This window comes from Xyrauchen texanus, chromosome 27 (genome assembly GCF_025860055.1).
Source record: "Xyrauchen texanus isolate HMW12.3.18 chromosome 27, RBS_HiC_50CHRs, whole genome shotgun sequence".
NCBI lineage: Eukaryota > Metazoa > Chordata > Actinopteri > Cypriniformes > Catostomidae > Xyrauchen > Xyrauchen texanus.
In genome coordinates, this window is record NC_068302.1 from 14,626,034 (window position 1) to 14,645,030 (window position 18,997).

At 36.9% G+C, this 18,997-nt stretch overlaps 1 protein-coding gene across 2 annotated transcripts in view; it reads left to right on the plus strand.

Moving 5' to 3' along the window:
• Positions 1-18,997, plus strand: part of tbc1d10aa (TBC1 domain family, member 10Aa) — a 41,420-nt gene that overhangs the window by 16,405 nt on the left and 6,018 nt on the right. The window contains exons 1-5 of one of the 2 annotated variants that reach the window (XM_052094469.1): positions 12,280-12,379; positions 12,782-12,818; positions 17,260-17,367; positions 17,467-17,573; positions 17,718-17,832. In XM_052094469.1, the coding sequence (XP_051950429.1) occupies positions 12,798-12,818; positions 17,260-17,367; positions 17,467-17,573; positions 17,718-17,832 (351 nt within the window). In that variant the 5' untranslated portion in view covers positions 12,280-12,379; positions 12,782-12,797. Of the gene's footprint in view, positions 1-12,279; positions 12,380-12,781; positions 12,819-17,259; positions 17,368-17,466; positions 17,574-17,717; positions 17,833-18,997 lie in introns of those variants that run through there. The other variant, XM_052094468.1, reaches the window with a different exon arrangement.

Consider the following 18,997-nt stretch of genomic DNA (forward strand, 5'->3'; position numbering starts at 1 on the left):
TGTAGATCTCCAAACAATGGATCAGAAAGAATCTTTACCTGATGCTCAATAAACCTCACCAAATCAGAAAACATGGCCCTGTTGCCACGACGCTCCTGTAGCTCACAGGCAACAGATCTCCACTTTTCTCGAAACTTGTAAGGCAGCTTCATCGCAATAAGTCGAAGGTTAGATGGAACATTCATTTCGTCCATATGCTGTAAATCTTCCATTACATTACAACAGCTTCTCAGAAATATTGAAAAAGACTCCAAAGCATCAACATCTTCAAACTTTATCATAGGCCAGCTCATGACCTTCTCCATATATGCTGCTGTTACTTTAATTTCACTACCAAAATGTTCTTTGAGCAAATTCTTTGCTCGAACATATCCTTGATCAGCACTCATATTGTGACAACTACGGACTAACTCTCTAGGCCGTCCTCTTGTATATTGCTCTAGATAGTAAAGGCATTCTTGCTTGTCACCCGTTTTCTTTTCAATGGCTTGTTCAAAAGCTCTAATAAAAGAGCCATACTGCAATGGATCTCCATCAAACTCCAATATCCTTCGAGGTGGAAGAGAAACCAAAGCTTGCTGTTGAAGCAGTTGAGCAGTAATGTGGTTTTGCTGCTGTACAACATCATACAAGGTAGAACTTGGAGTAGAAACATGAGTGGTAATTTGAGTTGGTAACAAATATTGTGTGTGAATGTCATCTTCAGACCCGTAGGAACCTAAATTTGGCTGCTTTCCAAATGCAAGTTTACAGTGCCTTGAAGCTGGTGCTTGAGTTTGCATGCTTAATCTCTCCTTTGGACGTACAATCAAATTGTCATGTTGAGAACTTACATCTCTTCGTTGTAAAGATACCTTTGGGTTAGAGCATTTATTTGATGTACATGACTTTATATGCTTCACATAATATGCATTCATTGGATCTTCTTCCTTACTCATTCCTTCAATACTTCCTTCACTTGATTCCAGCACAGACAATTTTGCAGTAGCCACAGCTAATTTTGATTCCATTTGTAATTGTTCCTTTTCTCTCCGTAGTTTCTCCTTTTGTCTTTGGAGATCTTCCTCTTTGGCCTCAAGAACATGCAATTTCTTTAATGTGGCTACAGATTGCAAAAGGGCTGCCTTTTCTGCTTTAGCTTTGAGACGAGCAGATGCAGTGCTTATAGCCTTCGAAGAAGCAGATGAGGAGTGGGTTTTAAAGCAAGATTCTTTCTTTGAAGCATTGGATACACTGTCATCAGGACTTATATTTGTGCATATAAATCCATCATCATCATATAAAACTCCAGCATCTGATAACCATTGTTTGACATCGGTGATAAACTCATTATTTTCTTTCATTTTGCCAACAAGCCACCTTTGTTGCTGTTCATACTCCGTTTGAAGCATTGGCATTTCCAGCAATGAATTGTGAGTTTCAATGGCATCTTTACACAGTGTTTCAAAACTCTTGAAATATTTTTGCACATCAGAAACGGTTTCTTTGGTCACTTTTCCAGAAAGAAGATCATTGACCCTTTGTTTAACTTTATTTGCTTGAGTGAACTTTGATTTATATTGCCTTTGCAAATTCTCAATAGACAATGAAACACCCTTGTCAGTCATTTTCCTTACTCTTTTCTCCGTTTCAATAGCACCATTTCTTTCAATAACAGCATGGCCATGCACTGAATTACTTTCAACATCATCGGCATTATCCTTTGTAATCGTGAATTCATCATCATTCACTTTTCCAGTAACACTCATTGCGCATTTAAGGGCGTTTCCTTTAAAGCGTGTTCAATAAGCAAGCCACAAGGCGAAGATAATAATACTGAGAATGAGATCCACTTTAACACAACAAAATGCCGCAAGCCAAAAGCATTGTTGATAGTAGCAACATAAACATTCGAACTCAGGCCGCGATTCAAACTTCATCCCGTATCATCATCATCTCAAAATGCAATAAATATCGCTCAAACAAGAGAAGTTCACTCACCGGCGATTCGTAAGGCTCCGGAGACTTCTCCGTATTCTCAAGTTGAAAGAACAAACACTGTTCAATTCAAGATGGAAAGACTCTGCAACACATCAGGTAAGCGATCCACACCTCCAATAGTAGTCACTCACTCTTCCATATGCGCAAGCCTTTCCATTCACAGAATTCCTCCCATTCCAATGCACGAGGAGACTCTATTCCAAACGATATCCTCTTAGTCCGAAAAAGTTTTTTCTTTTGTCTGGGAAGGTTCTTACATTTTGTGGTGGCCTTTTCCTATAAGCCAGGGGCAGGTGGTAAGATGTTCTTTACGCATAGTTTGGAATAAACAATGTCCACACATCAATATCCATTTCAGACGCTTTGTTGTCCTTTTAATGAAAATATATAGAGAGAGAGCATGTAACACATTGCTTTATGTGGCTCTATGGTAAGAACCATATGTTCCCGCCACCTCCTGGCTAATACAACCCATGGGAAGTTTAAATACCAAGCTAAATTAACAGGTGACCACACCCACACCACTAGTGCATACTGCCATCTAGTGGCTTGAACAATCATTTCATTTGGCTCCTACACTTACTGATGTATTGAGATGTTGCTTCAATATATCCACATAATTTTCCTTTCTTATGATGCCATCTATTTTGTGATGTGCACAAGCCCCTCCTGCAGCAAAGCAACCCCACAACATGATGCTGCCACCCCCATGCTTTATGGTTGGGATGGTGTTCTTCAGCTTGCAAGCCTCACCATTTTTTCTTCAAACATATCAATGGTCATTGACCAAACAGTTAAAGTTTTGTTTTATCAGACAAGACATTTCTCCAAAAAGTAAGATCTTGGTCCCCATGTGCACTTGCAATCTGTAGTCTGGCTTTTTATGGCAGTTTTGGAGCAGTGGCTTCTTCCTTGCTGAGCAGCCTTTCAGGTTATGTCGATTTAGGACTTGCTTTACTGTGGATATAGATTCTTGTCTAACTGTTTCCTCCAGCATCTTCAGAAGGTTCTTTGCTGTTGTTCTGGGATTGATTTGCACTTTCAAAAGCAAACTATGTTAATCTCTAAGAGACAGACTGCATCACCTTCCTGTGCAGTATGATGGCTGAGTGGTCCCGTTGTATTTATACTTGCATACTATTGTTTGAACATATGAACATGGTACCTTCATGCATTTGGAAATTGCTCCGAAGGATGAACCAGACTTGTGGCAGTCCACAATTTTAGTTCTGAGGTCTTGGCTGATTTCTTTAGATTTTTCCATGATGTCAAGCAAAGAGGCACTGAGTTTGAAGGTAGGCCTTTAACCCTCTGGGGTCGACGGACGCGCCGGCGCGTCCTGCTGGATATTTTCATATTTAATATTTTGTCATTACAGCGGAAACAACTTAAAATACTCTGTCATTTTTGGGTATACAGATAAGTGCAAGACATCATTAGAGACTATAAAGGGTCTACTTTTATTTGTGTACACTCACAATAACAACAACCTTGTGCTTTTGTAAAATAAAGACAATAAAAAGGGTGAGCTATCAGACATCTCTGTCTCCACGAGCATATTTCTGAAACGCGTCACAAAAATTAACTGAAACTCTGCGAATACTTATCACACAAACATGAAACATATGTCTAAAGAAAGCTTAAGATTTCTACTTTTAAATAAAGCAGTTCAAATTTAAAACAAATATTCTCCTGCAATGTAATCTGTATGAAACCAAGCGATGTACAGTGTTTACTGGCTTAGCTCATTACACTAATGTGATCCCACCAGCAGAGCGCGCCATTCATACGCTAATGTGCTGAGATGATCAAGGCAAATGGCAAACGCCCCTGACAGTGAGGTTTGATGTAAAAACAATTCATTCACTTTACTGCGCATTTGTAATGATACACAGGCGAGGAAACTCCTGGATAAGTAAGGAAGAGATAACATTTTCCTCAGAAGAAGAGCGGGAATCCCATGAACTTTGTATTTTGAAGAGAGACTTGATCCAGCCGAGGATGTGATTTCGGACGAGTAAGTCATTTAGTTTTCATTAGTTGACATGCTATTTTATATAAACGTACATATTTTACTATTGGGACTGTTTCCAGACTTGCCAGCCAGGATTCAGAGTATTGGAATTTGAAATATGTCCTAATAAGCAAGTTTTAGTTACATTTAAATGATGTTTCGGCTAAAGCAGGTATTTAAATTGTATGCTGTATGATATAAAATAATATGAATGTTTATATTTTAACTAGTGTTTATGCTGCCTCATTATCATCAACAAAGCTTGTGCTTGCAAATATGTGTTCAGGTGTAAATGAGTAAAATACACTTTAAATATGCCCATATTAGAAAATCACCATCTTATAATGGTTTCTGAAGGATCATGTGACATTGAAGACTGCAGTAATCATGCTGAAAATTCAGCTTTGATCACAAATTGCATTTTACAATATATTCAAATAGAAAACTGTTCTTTTAAATTGTAAAATGAGTTCACACTATGTTTTTACTGTATTTTGGATCAAATAAGTGCATACTTGGTGAGCAGAAGAGACGACTTCTAAAACTTTTAAATGGTAGTGTAGATATAAAATTAAGTAAAGTCTTTATGTAAAGAAAATATATAGTCAGATTACTTTGAACTTAAAACTTGATTTTGATCATTAAGTGTCCTAACATTCATTCTCTTTCTGTCACATTCCTCAGTGATAGGCCCAGGGGAGGGGTCTTTTGTCTCCTCAAGTGTGAATCACATAAATATTCATGATCATTCACACCTCCTCGCATATGACCGTTCTAACACTAAAATTATCTTACTAAAGTTAAATTAGTATATTGTTTTGTATGAATGAGTGATCAAGATGGTTTTTACATCATTTTGTAGCAAAAACTCAAGTTCTCAAAATTCTTGTGGACAAATGTTTAGTATGTGAGATATGGCCTTATTTCAATGACTTAAAATTTTTGTTTTAAACCATGCATAAACATTATTTTCTCAAAAATACAAACCTGTACATTAATGTTGCTCACATATTATTGTAGCCCAGTTTGTGCTGAATACAGTGTTACCAGACTTTATCCATTAATATGTTTTTAACAACTGAAAAAAAGCACAAATGTCAAGGCATGTCAAAACTTCTTCAGGGACCAAAACTCCCTCAGACCCCAGAGGGTTAAATACATCCACAGGTAGGCCTACATCTCCAATTGACTCTAGTTAGCCTATCAGAAGCTATTTTCCTGGAACATAATTGTCTGGAATTTAAGCTGCTTAAAGGCCCAGTTAACTTGGTGTATGTAAACTTCTGACCCAATGGAATTGTGATATTGTCAATTAAAAGTGAAACAATCTGTCTGTAAACAATTGATGGAAAAATGACTCATGTAATTCACAAAGTAGATGTCCTGAACGACTTGCCAAAACTATAGTTTGCTAATATGAAATCTGTGGAGTGGTTAAATGAGTTTTAATTACTTCAACCTAAGTGTATGTAAACGTCTGACTTTAACTATTCCTCAACTGCAACTTTACAAGACTAATAAACACAGCCAACAGAGAATTAAATGAAACTGACATATTTCCAACTTGAACTCATCCAAGGCTCTTTGAGTTGATTTATGTAATTTTACATATTTCAGGATTTGTCTTTACGTGAGTTTGTCTCAGTTTCTTAGCACTTAAACTACACATCAAGCATTTATGTAACACATCTCACTAGAGCATGGATGGCTGTAACGTTTAATAAAATGTATTAATTTGAGTAATTCATTGCAAAAGCAAGTTACTTTACCTGTGGACAAACCCCAGCATTGTTTCCTCTCAAACGCACTGCTGCAATGGATGTCTTGCATGCAGTTTCAGAAACTCCTGCTAGATGGTGCCAGTAATCGTTGGATCCGATATTACAAAAAATAATCCGATAATAGAAAAATGCGTGAATATCGGAAAATCCCGTTATCGGCTCTAGTCTTCAATTCCAAAAGCATCCTGTGTCTTTAACCAGTGAAATTACTGTGTTATAATAGAGAGCCACTCCCACAGGAGTTATTCATGTTAACATGTTAATCTGTCTGTATTTATGATTGCCATCACTCCTTTGTAAAGTATTAACAGTTTAGACGGTAGTAGGCAGAACTTGCTGGCCTAATAATTGTGAATTATTAAAGAGAATGGAACCGATATGTATATGATACTTGTCCCTCTGTACTGAGTGTGCAGAAGGCTTTCCATTTCCTGTGGTTTAAGGGAGTGCTGGTACCTTGAGGTTACGCTGTCCCTTCCAACTACTGAAGGCCTTCGTTTGAAATAAACCACAAAACCTAACTCTCATGTATTCTAGGTTCCTCTATTTATGGTTGAAATTAGTCTCGCAAATAAAAAGGAAGCAAAACTTAGAAGTATTGAATAGTAAAAGTAATGCTGCTTTCAGATCAAATTTTTTGTGGTTTGAATCAGTTCTAAATAAAATGTAAACTGTTGGCTGATGTGGTGATGACTGATATAACATCTAGGGAAAACACAGGAACAGTCTGGTTGTAATATACCCTGTTTACAGTACACCTGGTATTACGATGATTCTCGGGTGATCCGATCACATGTGGTCAGGCGAGATACATGGATGTTTACACCTGGTCACTTAAATGCATCTCCTGTGAGCACTTGTGTTCAGAGTTAATGACATCACACATCAATCACTATGTCAGTGCGTTACTGCCTGATAAAGCGCTGTTTCTACTGGATGCAATTTAAATGTTATGTAAGTGCAAACACAACATTTAAAGTAGAATTTGTCCCCTATCTGTTATTTTAGTGGAGCACTTGTATTGCCCAATTTCAGATTAATGCTCATCTTCATCACTGCATGTTAATACCAGGTGTACGCAATGCAGTAAAATATGGACGGAATTGCGGAATCTAGTCATAAATCAGAATCAACTCTTAAATGCGGAATGCCATGAAATCTGATATATTTGGGATATAATTAATGTATTAATGTTTAATTAATCAAATTAAAATCATGATATGTTCTAGTGTGATGATTAAACCTCAAAAGGTTGAAATTACATTAAATCCAGCATTTTCTTCCCGTCGAGCACTCATCTAATATCTTCCTCTGAAGTGTGTATTCTATCAACCAGAATCAAAACTTCTGTATCTAAAGTTCCTCTGATTCACAAATCATGATGGTCACTCCGTGACAATCCAAGCAGGCAATCCAGGCCATTTAAACTGTCAGTAGATTGCTGCTGCTCACGCTATGTTCAGTTCAAAATAATCTTTTCAGAGTTTTTTTTCACGACTCTCGTGCAGAGTTTGTTTTTGCGTGCGGTGCAGCGAGCTCGTCACCACAACAGAACGGGTGAAAAGTGGTGCGAGACACCCTGATGGCACGTGCTCTATAGATGTATTGAATAAACACAAGATGATATCTGATGAAACCGCATATGGTGACTAGATTTTAAATTATAGGCGCAATACATTATTTTTTGTCGCATTTACGACCATTTAAGTTGCTGTCTGGAGCCCTGAAGTGAGCAGACTATATATTTAATCATTTAAATCACTGCCCAAAATATATAGCGATATCAATTTTATTTTTATTAATTGTACAGCCCTACTATTTATATAATTAAATCGCAGCCTTTTGCGGTTTAATAAGTACATTTAATCCATTTGGCAAACTGCTTATCCAGAGTTGTGAAGCTGTCACACAAACATTCAAACGCAAATGGCTTCATTCGGCTTTATGCCAAAATAAATGCTCTAGATGCATGAAGTTGAAGACATTGCGACAGAAATTTACTACTACTGTTTTGTTAAATTTAAGCATTAATGCCATTGTACTAAATACAAGTTTTCATAAATGCTTTCATTAATACTGTGATGCTCTGCTGTGCAGCTCTGTATACAACAAAAATAATAACTCCGATATTGTGTTATGAGGATCTGTATTGGAGCACATCATGTGACAAAAATATTTGTTTTGTTTTCTGTTTGATTTAAAATTCTATTAATTCATTTTAATTACACTTTTTTTGACGATAAAATTTAATTAAACTTTAAAACACTTAATTCAGAAAAAATAAAATGTAATTTGAAAATCAATAAAACAGATTTCATAGGGCCCTACTGCTGTAAACGGGTTATACTGTTTTAGCTTTGGGCAAGGTAGTTAACTACAGGTTGCTTGCAAGTAGATTGTCAGGATAAATGATTCAACCTTGGATGAAAGCTTCTGGTAAATGTCTAATGTATTAGTTACTAGTAAATAGCAATGAACCTGTTTCTGCATGAGTCTCTCCTAAAGTTTCTGAGAGTTGAGCTTGTTTTATCTTGTCTGGAGCTATATGCTGCAACTGTATAGTTAATAAACCATTTGTTTTTCCTGTTGTTATGCATCTCATAACATGACTGACTACCAAATGCAGAAGGTGTGTGGGGAAATCTTGGGAATATTTTTTAGATACCCTGATTGCCTTGTGTTTTGTTGTTTTGCATGCCAAGACACTTTAATGTAATTTGGTAACTTAATAAAAAGGTTTCATTTCTTTAACATTAGTTAATGCATTAGGTATCATGAACAATATATTTTACAGCATTTATTAATCATAATGTTAGTTAATAAAAATTACATTGTTCATTGTTAGTTCATAGTGCATTAATGTTAACTAATACAAATTTTATGGAGCATACAAATAACTGCAGCATTTAACTTGAAAAAGTGTGGCTAAGGGCACTTAAAACAAAAATCGGTATCTTAGTGTTAACAAAATCGGAGATTGGTATCGGTCTAAAATGTCCTGATCCGGTGTACCACTAGTTGCAATAGGACCTGTCAAGGGGTGGGATTTATTAGGCAGCAAGTAAACAGTCCATTTTTGAATTTCATGTGTTGGAAGCAGGAAAAATGGGCATCTGAGCGACTTGGACAAGGGCCAAATTGTGATGGATAGACCACTGGGTCAGAGCATTTCCAAAATGGCTGGTCTTGTGGGGTATTCCCTGTATGCAGTGGTTTGTACTAGGGCTGGGCGATAAAACGATATATATCACGATAAAAAAAATCCACGATTAGCTTTTGAGGAATTTTTGATATTTACTGCATGTCACTAAAACACAAGCAGTTCGGCTTTCTCAGGCTGCGTTTCCACTGGGGTGGTCGAAATCAGCTCAAAGGCACTCACAGCGCTAGGAGAGAGCTTGCTCCGCACCGCTGGCAATCCTACGATCCAACTTGCGAGCATGATGTTTGGCTTTCATAGGAATGAATTGAAAACGCTCTCAGCTTTGCTCACAACATGCCAGTGGTAACGTAGGGTCAGACTGGATGAACTTGCTAATGCTAGCTGCCTTGCTAGCAATTAGGTTAAGTCGGACACCGGATTGATTCCATCCGCACCGCATGACTTCAACGGCTGCGCCCTCTCATCGTCTCTAGTGAAGAGCGTGACACAACAACAGTGATGCGGACAACAGCTCTGATCTTTCTGTGCTGTAATCTTGAATATTGTTCTCTAGCACCAAACATGCATAATGTCTGCCCTGTCCCGCTCCGCACACGTTGCCTCGTTTTCCCTGCATGTGTGTAGACATGAAGCGCTGCATGAGTTAATGTGGTTTCAAAGCACCTTTTAGACCAAAATGTTTTTCCCTTCTAAATGTATCTTTATTAATCAGCATGTTATGAGCCTTTAGTAATAAACTAATCGATTTCTGTTGTAATTTTGTGAAAATTAATTAGATGTCTGGGATGGATAAGGAAAGACTAAAATTACTAGTTGGTAGACTAGTCTCTCACTTTAATGAAAATATACAAATGTTTTTTAAATAAAAAAAAAAACGTTTTCTAAATTTTCTCTCTGTTCACCCCTGAGCCCACATTCAGCATCATTCCACAGTCACAAGGGCTTCTATGCCCCATACTTGGGTGTCTGAATGTAAAGAAATATTTAAAAAAAATATTTCATTTTAATGTAAAAATATTCCAACAAATACTGGACTGCTGTCACTATGCTTCAGAACAAACAGATGATCTTTTAACATTCATTTTCAATTGATAAACGGCAAAAGATGGTAAAATTGGTAAAAAAAAATCCCGCAGACCCCACTGCTTTGGCCGTCTCTGGACCCCTGTGCAGTTTTGTAGAGACTATTTTTTCTTCTTTTCTTCCATCATCTTTGAAATAAAAAAAGAAAGTGCAATGTGTAAATGTATATCGTGATAAATATCGATATCGAACAATATGAAAAAGATTATTGTGATAACAATTTTGGCCATATCGCCCAGCCCTAGTTTGTACCTACCAAAAGTGGTCCAAGGAAGGATAACTGGCAAACCAGCGACAGGGTCATGGGTGCCCATGGCTCATTGATGCGTTTGGGGAGCAAAGGCTAGCCCATCTGGTCCGATCCCACAGAAGAGCTACTGTGGCTCAAATTGCTGAAAAACTTAATGCTGGCCATGACAGAAAGGTGTCAGTGCATCGCAGCATGCTGCATATAGGGCTGTGTAGCCGCAGTGCCCATGATGACCCCTGTCCACCACTGAAAGCGCCTACAAATGGGCATGTGAGCATCAGAACTTGACCATGGAACAATGGAAGATGGTGGCCAGGTCTGATGAATCATGTTTTCTTTTAGCAGGTGGTTTTAATGTTGTGGCTGATCGGTGTAAAAGCTGTGATAGCTTCCACAAAGTATAAACAAATCTTGGACGAAAAGCGTCATTTTGAAGTGTAAGTAGTTTTCATACTGGAAAATTGAACAAAAAGACACGTACAATGAGTTCCTGGATTATGCACTTTTTCAACTGTTAAAACAGAATGTGGAATGTTGCACTTCATGCAGTCTGTGCTAGAGGTTGACCAATTGTGGATTTTACCTTCCGATAACCAATTAATTTTACCGATAGTTTTAAAAATTTATACTGAATGAAAAATAACACTCAAATTAAAATAGTGCTGAACTTTATTACAAAAATAAACTCTACTTACTGAACCATGAAAATTGATTGTACTTTTTTAAATGGAATTAATATATAAATATTCATATATATATATATATATGAACTAATATTAAAATTTTAAAGTCAGCTGATTTTTTTTAATTGACATTGTTTCCTTATTCCACAAGAGGGCACGATACATAAACCATACAGCACCATTATATTATTTCATAGAACATTCCTATCATGGCTGTTACAAAAAGTGTGTGTAAAAATAAATAAATTAAATGTTTTAGTCAGTCCATACTCTCAAATGTTAAGTCAAAAGTAAAATGGGGGGCTTCAATAGGTAGATCACATGGTATTACATTTTTACTGATTCCTACTACTCCAGACTCAAGCTTCATAATAACAGCGAAATACCAAAACATTTTTATTCCGTACAGTTGTATGTAGAGTAGCAACAGTGTTTCCCCATTAATTGACTAGACTATGGTGGCCCACCACACTATAATATTTTTGCACTACTCAGTCTCATAATAACATAAAATAAAAGGTTGTGTTTTGCACGCTCTCTCTCGTGCGCCAGTCAGTTCAGTCAGGTCCTCCTCCGCTGCTGTAAATGCACACGCTCACACACACTCACAGATATCTGCACTGGAGTATTCCTGGATCCATCTAACGTTATTTGGTTGAGGAGGATGACACATTTTTGAAGTAAGTAACGTTAACCAGCCCTCTACATTGAGAGTAAATCACTCGCATATGAGAGTAAATTTCACATTATGCGACCAAAAAAATATCTGTTATTAGCCACTGGCAACAAGTAAATATTTACATTTTACTCGCCAGTGATATTTGTGTAGTTTCAAAGCACGAGTCCCTTTTACTAAATAAAAAGCAGTTGATTAAGGAGCTTGATTCTGGATTTCTTATGTTGAAGTGAAGGGCAGCAGATGTTGCCACACTGCTCTTTTCCATTTAAGTAAATCATACTGTGACCAAGGGTGGTCAAGCTCCAATGAGGAACGAAAAGCACCATAAAGTTCCCAAAAACTAGTCTAAGTGACCACAATTTAATTGAACATCTTACCCTCTGCCGTAGCGTGAGATTTGCACACAGTCATATGGACTATTTTTGTAATACGTTTTAATGTTTTCGTTGTCCATTTTAGAGTATGACAGCCCGTGTGTCTACTATTTTGCTAAACTTTCTCTATAGTGTTCCTTGGAAGAAAGTAATACAAGTTTGAAACAACAGGAGGGTGAATAAATTTTGATAGATTTCTTAGTTTATTTTTCTGCTTTATTTAGCAAGTTTTGATTTCCTATTATTTCTCTCTCTCACACACACACACTTAGGGCTCAAGATGTGCCTCTGGAAGTGTTAAGACACAGAGAAGTGAAATGGTTGGATATGCTGAATCACTGGGACAAATGGATCAGTAAAAGATTCAAGAAGGTAAGCACTGTAGTTGGCATTCATTATATTGGTTTCATTTACAAGTTCCCAGGAACTGATAGATGATATGCTAGGGTTACTTCCAGTTTGTCCTTACTTGATTAAGCATCACAGGCGGTGTACATTGAAACATTTAAACCAGATTAAATCACTCTTTTCTTTACTCTTCTCTTCTTTACTTCCCACTTCTCTTCTTTCCCTCGTTGACTTGCCAAGGCAGTCCCTAAGCTGCTTGGATTAATTAAAAACCTCAGCACAATGACACCATGACACAATCATTTCAACACAGCTTTGCCTGGACAAGCCAAATATCACATCAGCTATCCTTATATGGTATTCATAGATGTGTGTGTATTTAATAGTGTGAGTGTTGCAAGTGTTCACCTCTGTTTTTCTCTCAAGCTGTATAAAGCTTCCAATGGGAGTGAGTCATCTTCAGGTAAAGACAATGGAAGAGTTTTGCCAGAGGCCATCTTAACGGCCTTTGTTGGCCTTTATGTTTGCATGCCTGTATTATACTGTGTGTGCTTGTCTTTGTGTCACACAGAGATTTAAAGCAACAAGACTTAATACTGGGGTTGGGAATTAAGAACTGTCTCTTATTCAGAACCGGTTCCATTTTAGGAAAAACAAATGCTAGAACTGAATGATTTTTATAACGTTAATTTCTGGATCTGTACTTAAATACTGTGACAGTGTTTCTTGCATTGCTTCCTTCTTTGCTATTAAATATTAACTACCAGATATACAGTGCCACACCAACAAGAAATTGTGGTCATACATGATTTTACTGCATTTTATGTTACTGAGTATTTACAGTTAAAGTCAGAAGTTTACATACACTTAGGTTGAAGTCATTAAAACATTATTTAACCACTCTACATATTTAATATTAGCAAACTATAGTTTTGGCAAGTCATTTAGGACATCTACTTTGTGCATGACATGAGTACTTTTAATTGACTATATCACAATTCCAGTCGGTCAGAAGTTTACATATACTAAGTTAACTGTGCCTTTTAAGCTTGGAAAATTCTTAAAGTCAAGCTTTTAGCCAATTAGCTTCTAATAGGAGGTGTACTGAATTGGAGACATACCTGTGGATGTATTTTAAGGCCTACCTTCAAACTCATGGGAAATTCAAAATAAATCAGCCAAGACCTAAGAGAAACAATTGCGCCACCAGTCTGGTTCATCCTTGGGAGGAATTTCCAAACACCTGAAAGTACCACATTCATCTGTACAAACAATCATACTCAATGATAAACACCACGAGACTACGCAGCCATCATACCACTCAGGAAAGAGACACATTCTGTCTCCTAGAGATGAACATAGTTTGGAGCGAAAAGTGCAAATCAATCCCAGAACAACAGCAAAGGACCTTGTGAAGATGGTGGAGGAAATGTGTAGACAAGTATTTATATCCACAGTAAATCAGTATGTCCTATATCAACTTAACCTGAAAGGCTGCTCATCAAGGAAGTATACACTGCTCCACAACTGCCATAAAAAAGCCAGACTGCAAGTGCACATGGGGACAAAGATCTTACTTTTTGGTGAAATTTCCTCTGGTCTGAGGAAAATGTAACTGTTTGGCCTTAAGCTGAAGAACACCATCCCAACCATAAAGCATAGGGGTGGCAACATCATGTTTTGGGGTTGCTTTGCTGCAGGAGGGACTGTTGCACTTCACAAAATAGATGACATCATGAGGAAGGAAAATTATGTGGATATATTGAAGCAACATCAGACAGGAAGTTAAAGCTCGGTCGCAAATGGGTCTTCCAAATGGACAATAACCCCAAGCATACCTCCAGTTGTGGCAAAATGGCTTGAGGACAACAAAGTCAAAGTACTGGAGTGGCCAACACAAACCCCTGACCTCAGTCAGAATTTGTGGGCAGAACTGAAAAAGCATGTGCGAGCAAGGAGACCTGCAAACCTGACTCAGTTACACCAGTTCTGTCTGGAGAAACGGGCCAAAATTCCAGCACCTTATTGTGAGAAGCTTGTGGAAGGCTACCAAAAACGTTTTTGACCCAAGTACAAACCATTTAAAGACAAGGGTACCAAATATTAACAAAGTGTATGTAAACTTCTGATGAAAGAAATAAAAGCTGAAATAAATCATTCTCCCTAATTTTATTCTGACATTTCACATTATTAAAATGGTGATCTAACTGACCTAAGACAGGGAATGTTTTCTATGATTAAATGTCAGGAATTGTGAAACACTGAGTTTTTAATGTATTTGGCTGAGGTTTGTTAACTTCTGACTTCGACTGTACTTAACCTCTTCAACTCTGGGGCATTTTTGGGCTGCTACCTGCAATTTGTTTTATCACACTCAAATTTAAAAGCACACCATTTACACATTCTGTGGACTATATTTATTCTGATTCCAATTATTCATAAATAAAATTTTGTTTACACTCTTATGATGTGTAGAATTTACTATAAAATATATTTATATTTCTATATATAAAATATATAATTTTATTTTGAGCATGCAATTTTGGTTCTGTCCATTCCATCTTACTCAAAGTCTTATTTATTCCAATACATGTTTGCAAGTTCTTGATAAATAATTTTTACTCATCACCATGTCACAAAATGTTTATCTCAATTGTTGGTGGTGCTCTAATGATTTAAGCCCTCGCAGATGTGCTTGTCCATAGACATTCAGTCTAATTTTCAGTTCATGCTCTACCCCATTGTTTCATTGAAAATCTCAGCCTCTGAGTGGACTAGAAGCTCAATCTAGGTGTCATTAGAAAGCAGAGATCCGATTTGTTATGATGTGTTTTATTTAACATTTTATCATCAATAATCAACAAAATATTTCTGGTGATTTGTTTAGCATGCTTTTCCTGCTGGACCACATATTTTGTTCTGTACATCTAAAATCTAACTTTGGATTATTCACACAAGAAAGCTCACAGACAAGTAAAAACAAAATGGCTAATTATTTAGAAGGTAAAAGCAGATATACTTTTTTAGCTATGTGGGTCTTACAGCAGCAGAAGAGATGTTTCTATTTGTCTTGGATGTCCTATTTCACTTTGATTTTTTTGGAAAATCATTCTGTGGTATTAGGGCAACAAAATACACTTATTTTGTTATTTTATATAACATAATTGCAAACGTGATGTTAATTTATGGACATTTCGGATTCTAAGCTTTCAAACGATACCACATATGCCAGACTTGGAGACTAGAACACTAAGCATAAACTTTTGTGCGACATGGCACATCCTTTTGGACCCGTCGGCAGGTCTGTGGAGTTGAAGAGGTTATTGTTAAGTAATTACTGAGGAGGAGTTATAATAATAAACTATCATGTTATTACTTGTAAGTACTTGCTCATTGGTGTTATTAATAATATTAACATGTAAAACTGTAAAATAAAGTGTTAATGAAATTGTTTTAACTGAATTGTGAAATTGCATATACAGTATTATGACACAAAATAATACAAATAAAATAAGTAGACAACACTTGCACTGTTGCATTGCCCTCGCTAGTTGCATGAAACAACAAACACGCAGTGTGACATGTGTGGTCTGATTTGTGAACAGATGTCTCTTAGTCGCCTGCTTCCTCAAAAGTATTAAAGAAATTATTAGGCTTCTTTGGAACCAGAATCTTTAAGTGGAATTGAACCAGAATTATTAATTCTCTATGATTCCCATCCCTACTGAATGCATATTGCTGTCCAATAGGCATGTGACGGTATCGCATTTTCACATTACGATAAGTGCTGAAGCTTTTATCACAGTTCACGGTATTATCACTGTATTGAATTACAAAAACAGGTTGAAAAATAAACAAACGTTATTGTTGTTGTCTTAATAACAAGTTTATTACCTGTTTCAATATCAAACTGGCCTTTTAAATGAACAAATAACAAATAATTTGAAAAGAACCCTGAACATTATAAAAACTACCATCAACACCATAAATAGCCAAACATAACATTAAGTTGGTCTTAATAATTTAAATGGTCATTATGCCATGGGGACACTGATCATTACAGACATACAACTTGTCTTGTTGAGGCTAATGTTAAGTAGGGCTAGACTAATTTTATCGAGCCAGCTGCAACAAAAGTTCACTTTATTTAACGTCTTAGAGGTGACTTTGTTCAGTTTTGTCTCTCAGTTTTCAAAAACAGTTTGGATAAATGAGCAGAACAGTCACATGTTACCTATTACGCAAAATGACACTGGATGATTGTCCCCCAGATGAGCAAGCATGTTGGAGGTGTTCCTGTAATTTGCTGCCTCATCTCTGAAACCTGTTTTACTCAAAAGGAAACCATCTTCGACCAACAATCCCATCTGTATTTTTTATGGCACCCAAAATACTTCCACACTTCTGACTTAACCATTTTGGAATGTGGAAGGTCTGCTGTGTTCCTCCTCCAGCCATTCTTCTGATCCAAGTTGGTTTTGTTTACATCAGAGTGCGCGTGTTTTATGCTGCATAAACAGTGTTGTGAATCTTGATTCTTTGCTGGAAAAAAACTATTGTGCGATCAGAAAAATCAAAACACTTTGGCTAAAAGTTTGTCTCCAATTATTTTCAGTATATTGAAGTGTCCAAAATAATATTGTGCATGTTAATTACGTGAAATAACGTATTACTAAATGCTGTCACATGCCTACTGTCCACTAATGTTTTACAGCCATAAAGATTTGTCCAGTGGCTTTTCTTAACTGGTGAATGGAGTCTGACAAATTTGTGTCTAACAGCAATTTAGATTTGACATTTAGACACCTGCCCAGTCTCTTGTGTACTCATTGGGAACGCATGCTGATTCCCATTATCTGAATATTACTGTGTGAGTGTGTGATATCAGATCTGGTCACCCACAGGTGAGACTGCGATGTCAAAAAGGAATCCCACCGTCATTGCGAGGCAGGGCTTGGCTCTACCTGTCGGGTGGAAAAGTGAAGAGAGAACAGAATGCTGGGAAGTTCAAGGTGACGAGTAATAGTAGTCACAATGATCTTGTATCATTGTGCACTTTTTACTGTTTGTGGCTAAGTGAACATCATGTGGCTTGTGTTGTTTTTGAGCAGGAGTTTGATAGCATGGATGGAGACCCAAAGTGGATAGATGTGATCAAGAGAGATCTACACAGACAGTTCCCCTTCCACGAGATGTTTGTGTCCCGAGGAGGTCATGGGTTAGTCTTTGCAATTTTATGTTTTTTTGTATTTTTGTTATTATTATATTGCCTAACAAAAGTACATATCTGTATTATATTAATTGCTGTTCTTGTTTTGCAAAATAGTCCCACAGTTAAACACTCCCTCTTTTGTGTATGTAGCCAGCAGGACCTCTTCCGAGTGTTGAAGGCTTACACCCTCTACAAGCCAGATGAGGGTTACTGCCAAGCACAGGCTCCAATAGCAGCGGTGCTTTTGATGCACATGCCAGCAGAGGTTAAACTCAACACCTTCTAGAGTTTCAGCTAGGGATACACTGATCGTATACTTGGATCGGTATCAGCTGCAATACTGACATTTTTAGAACGAGTATAGTTCCAACGAGCCTGATCAAAATTTTTATTTAAAGCCACTTAAAGACGTGCAATAGCTCTGTGAATCACAAAAGGCTGTGTTTAGTAAGTAAATGTATAATATGCACGCGCAGCGCGTAAGTGAATGGTGCTGCTTTGTTGACACATACATACGCAGGATGGTGACGCGGCTATTTTAAGCCTTCACAGCGGTGTGCAATATTTGATCGATACTCAAAAACAACATCTCAGATGTAGATGCTCAATAGTTCGGTTAATTTATAATATGCATTAATAACGGCAGCGGAGGTGTATTTTAAGAGAATTTGAATAAGAAGTGAATGAAATTACTGTGAACTAGCCTACATACAGGAGTGTTCCGCACGTCAAAATAAAAGCCTGTGGGTTTTAAAATTAAATGTGTACGACTGAAATACAGTATATTACTGTTTAAATATCAGTATAAATAACTGATTATTATCATTATTTGTTTACAAATTATAACAATATTTAAGTTGAATGGGTTCCAAAAATAACAAAACAGAGATATGAATATTTTAAAGTCCAGATACATGTTGTAATTTTGCATCTTTCTACTGAAGACAGTTACATTTGCTGACTAGTTAACAATCAAGTTTTTCTTAATAAGCTATACATTTATATTTAAATAATGTGTAGGTAGAGGTTTGTGATTCTTTACTTTAAAAGAGTACTCTCAATTAGTTCCACACAATAATGTTAAGATATTCTAAATTAATTATGCCAAAAAAAACAACACTAGTATCGGATCGGTATCGGCAGTTACTGAGATTTCAGATTTCAGAACCACAAAAAGTGGTTCCCTAGTTTCAGTACAGCATTTATTGTCTTTATCACACTTGGTACATTTGTTTGAATCCAGAATGTCCCCACTCATTCTGCCCCTGCTGGTTTACTTGGATTAATTGGTGTAACTACCAAAATGTTGGTGACCAACAAATCAAAATATAGTCAATCAATATCAACTGTTTACTTCTGGATTGTGTTCATGTCAACCACTTTTCAAATGAACTTGAGTGTGGTTCCTTGGTGTGAACCTGAGTTTGGAA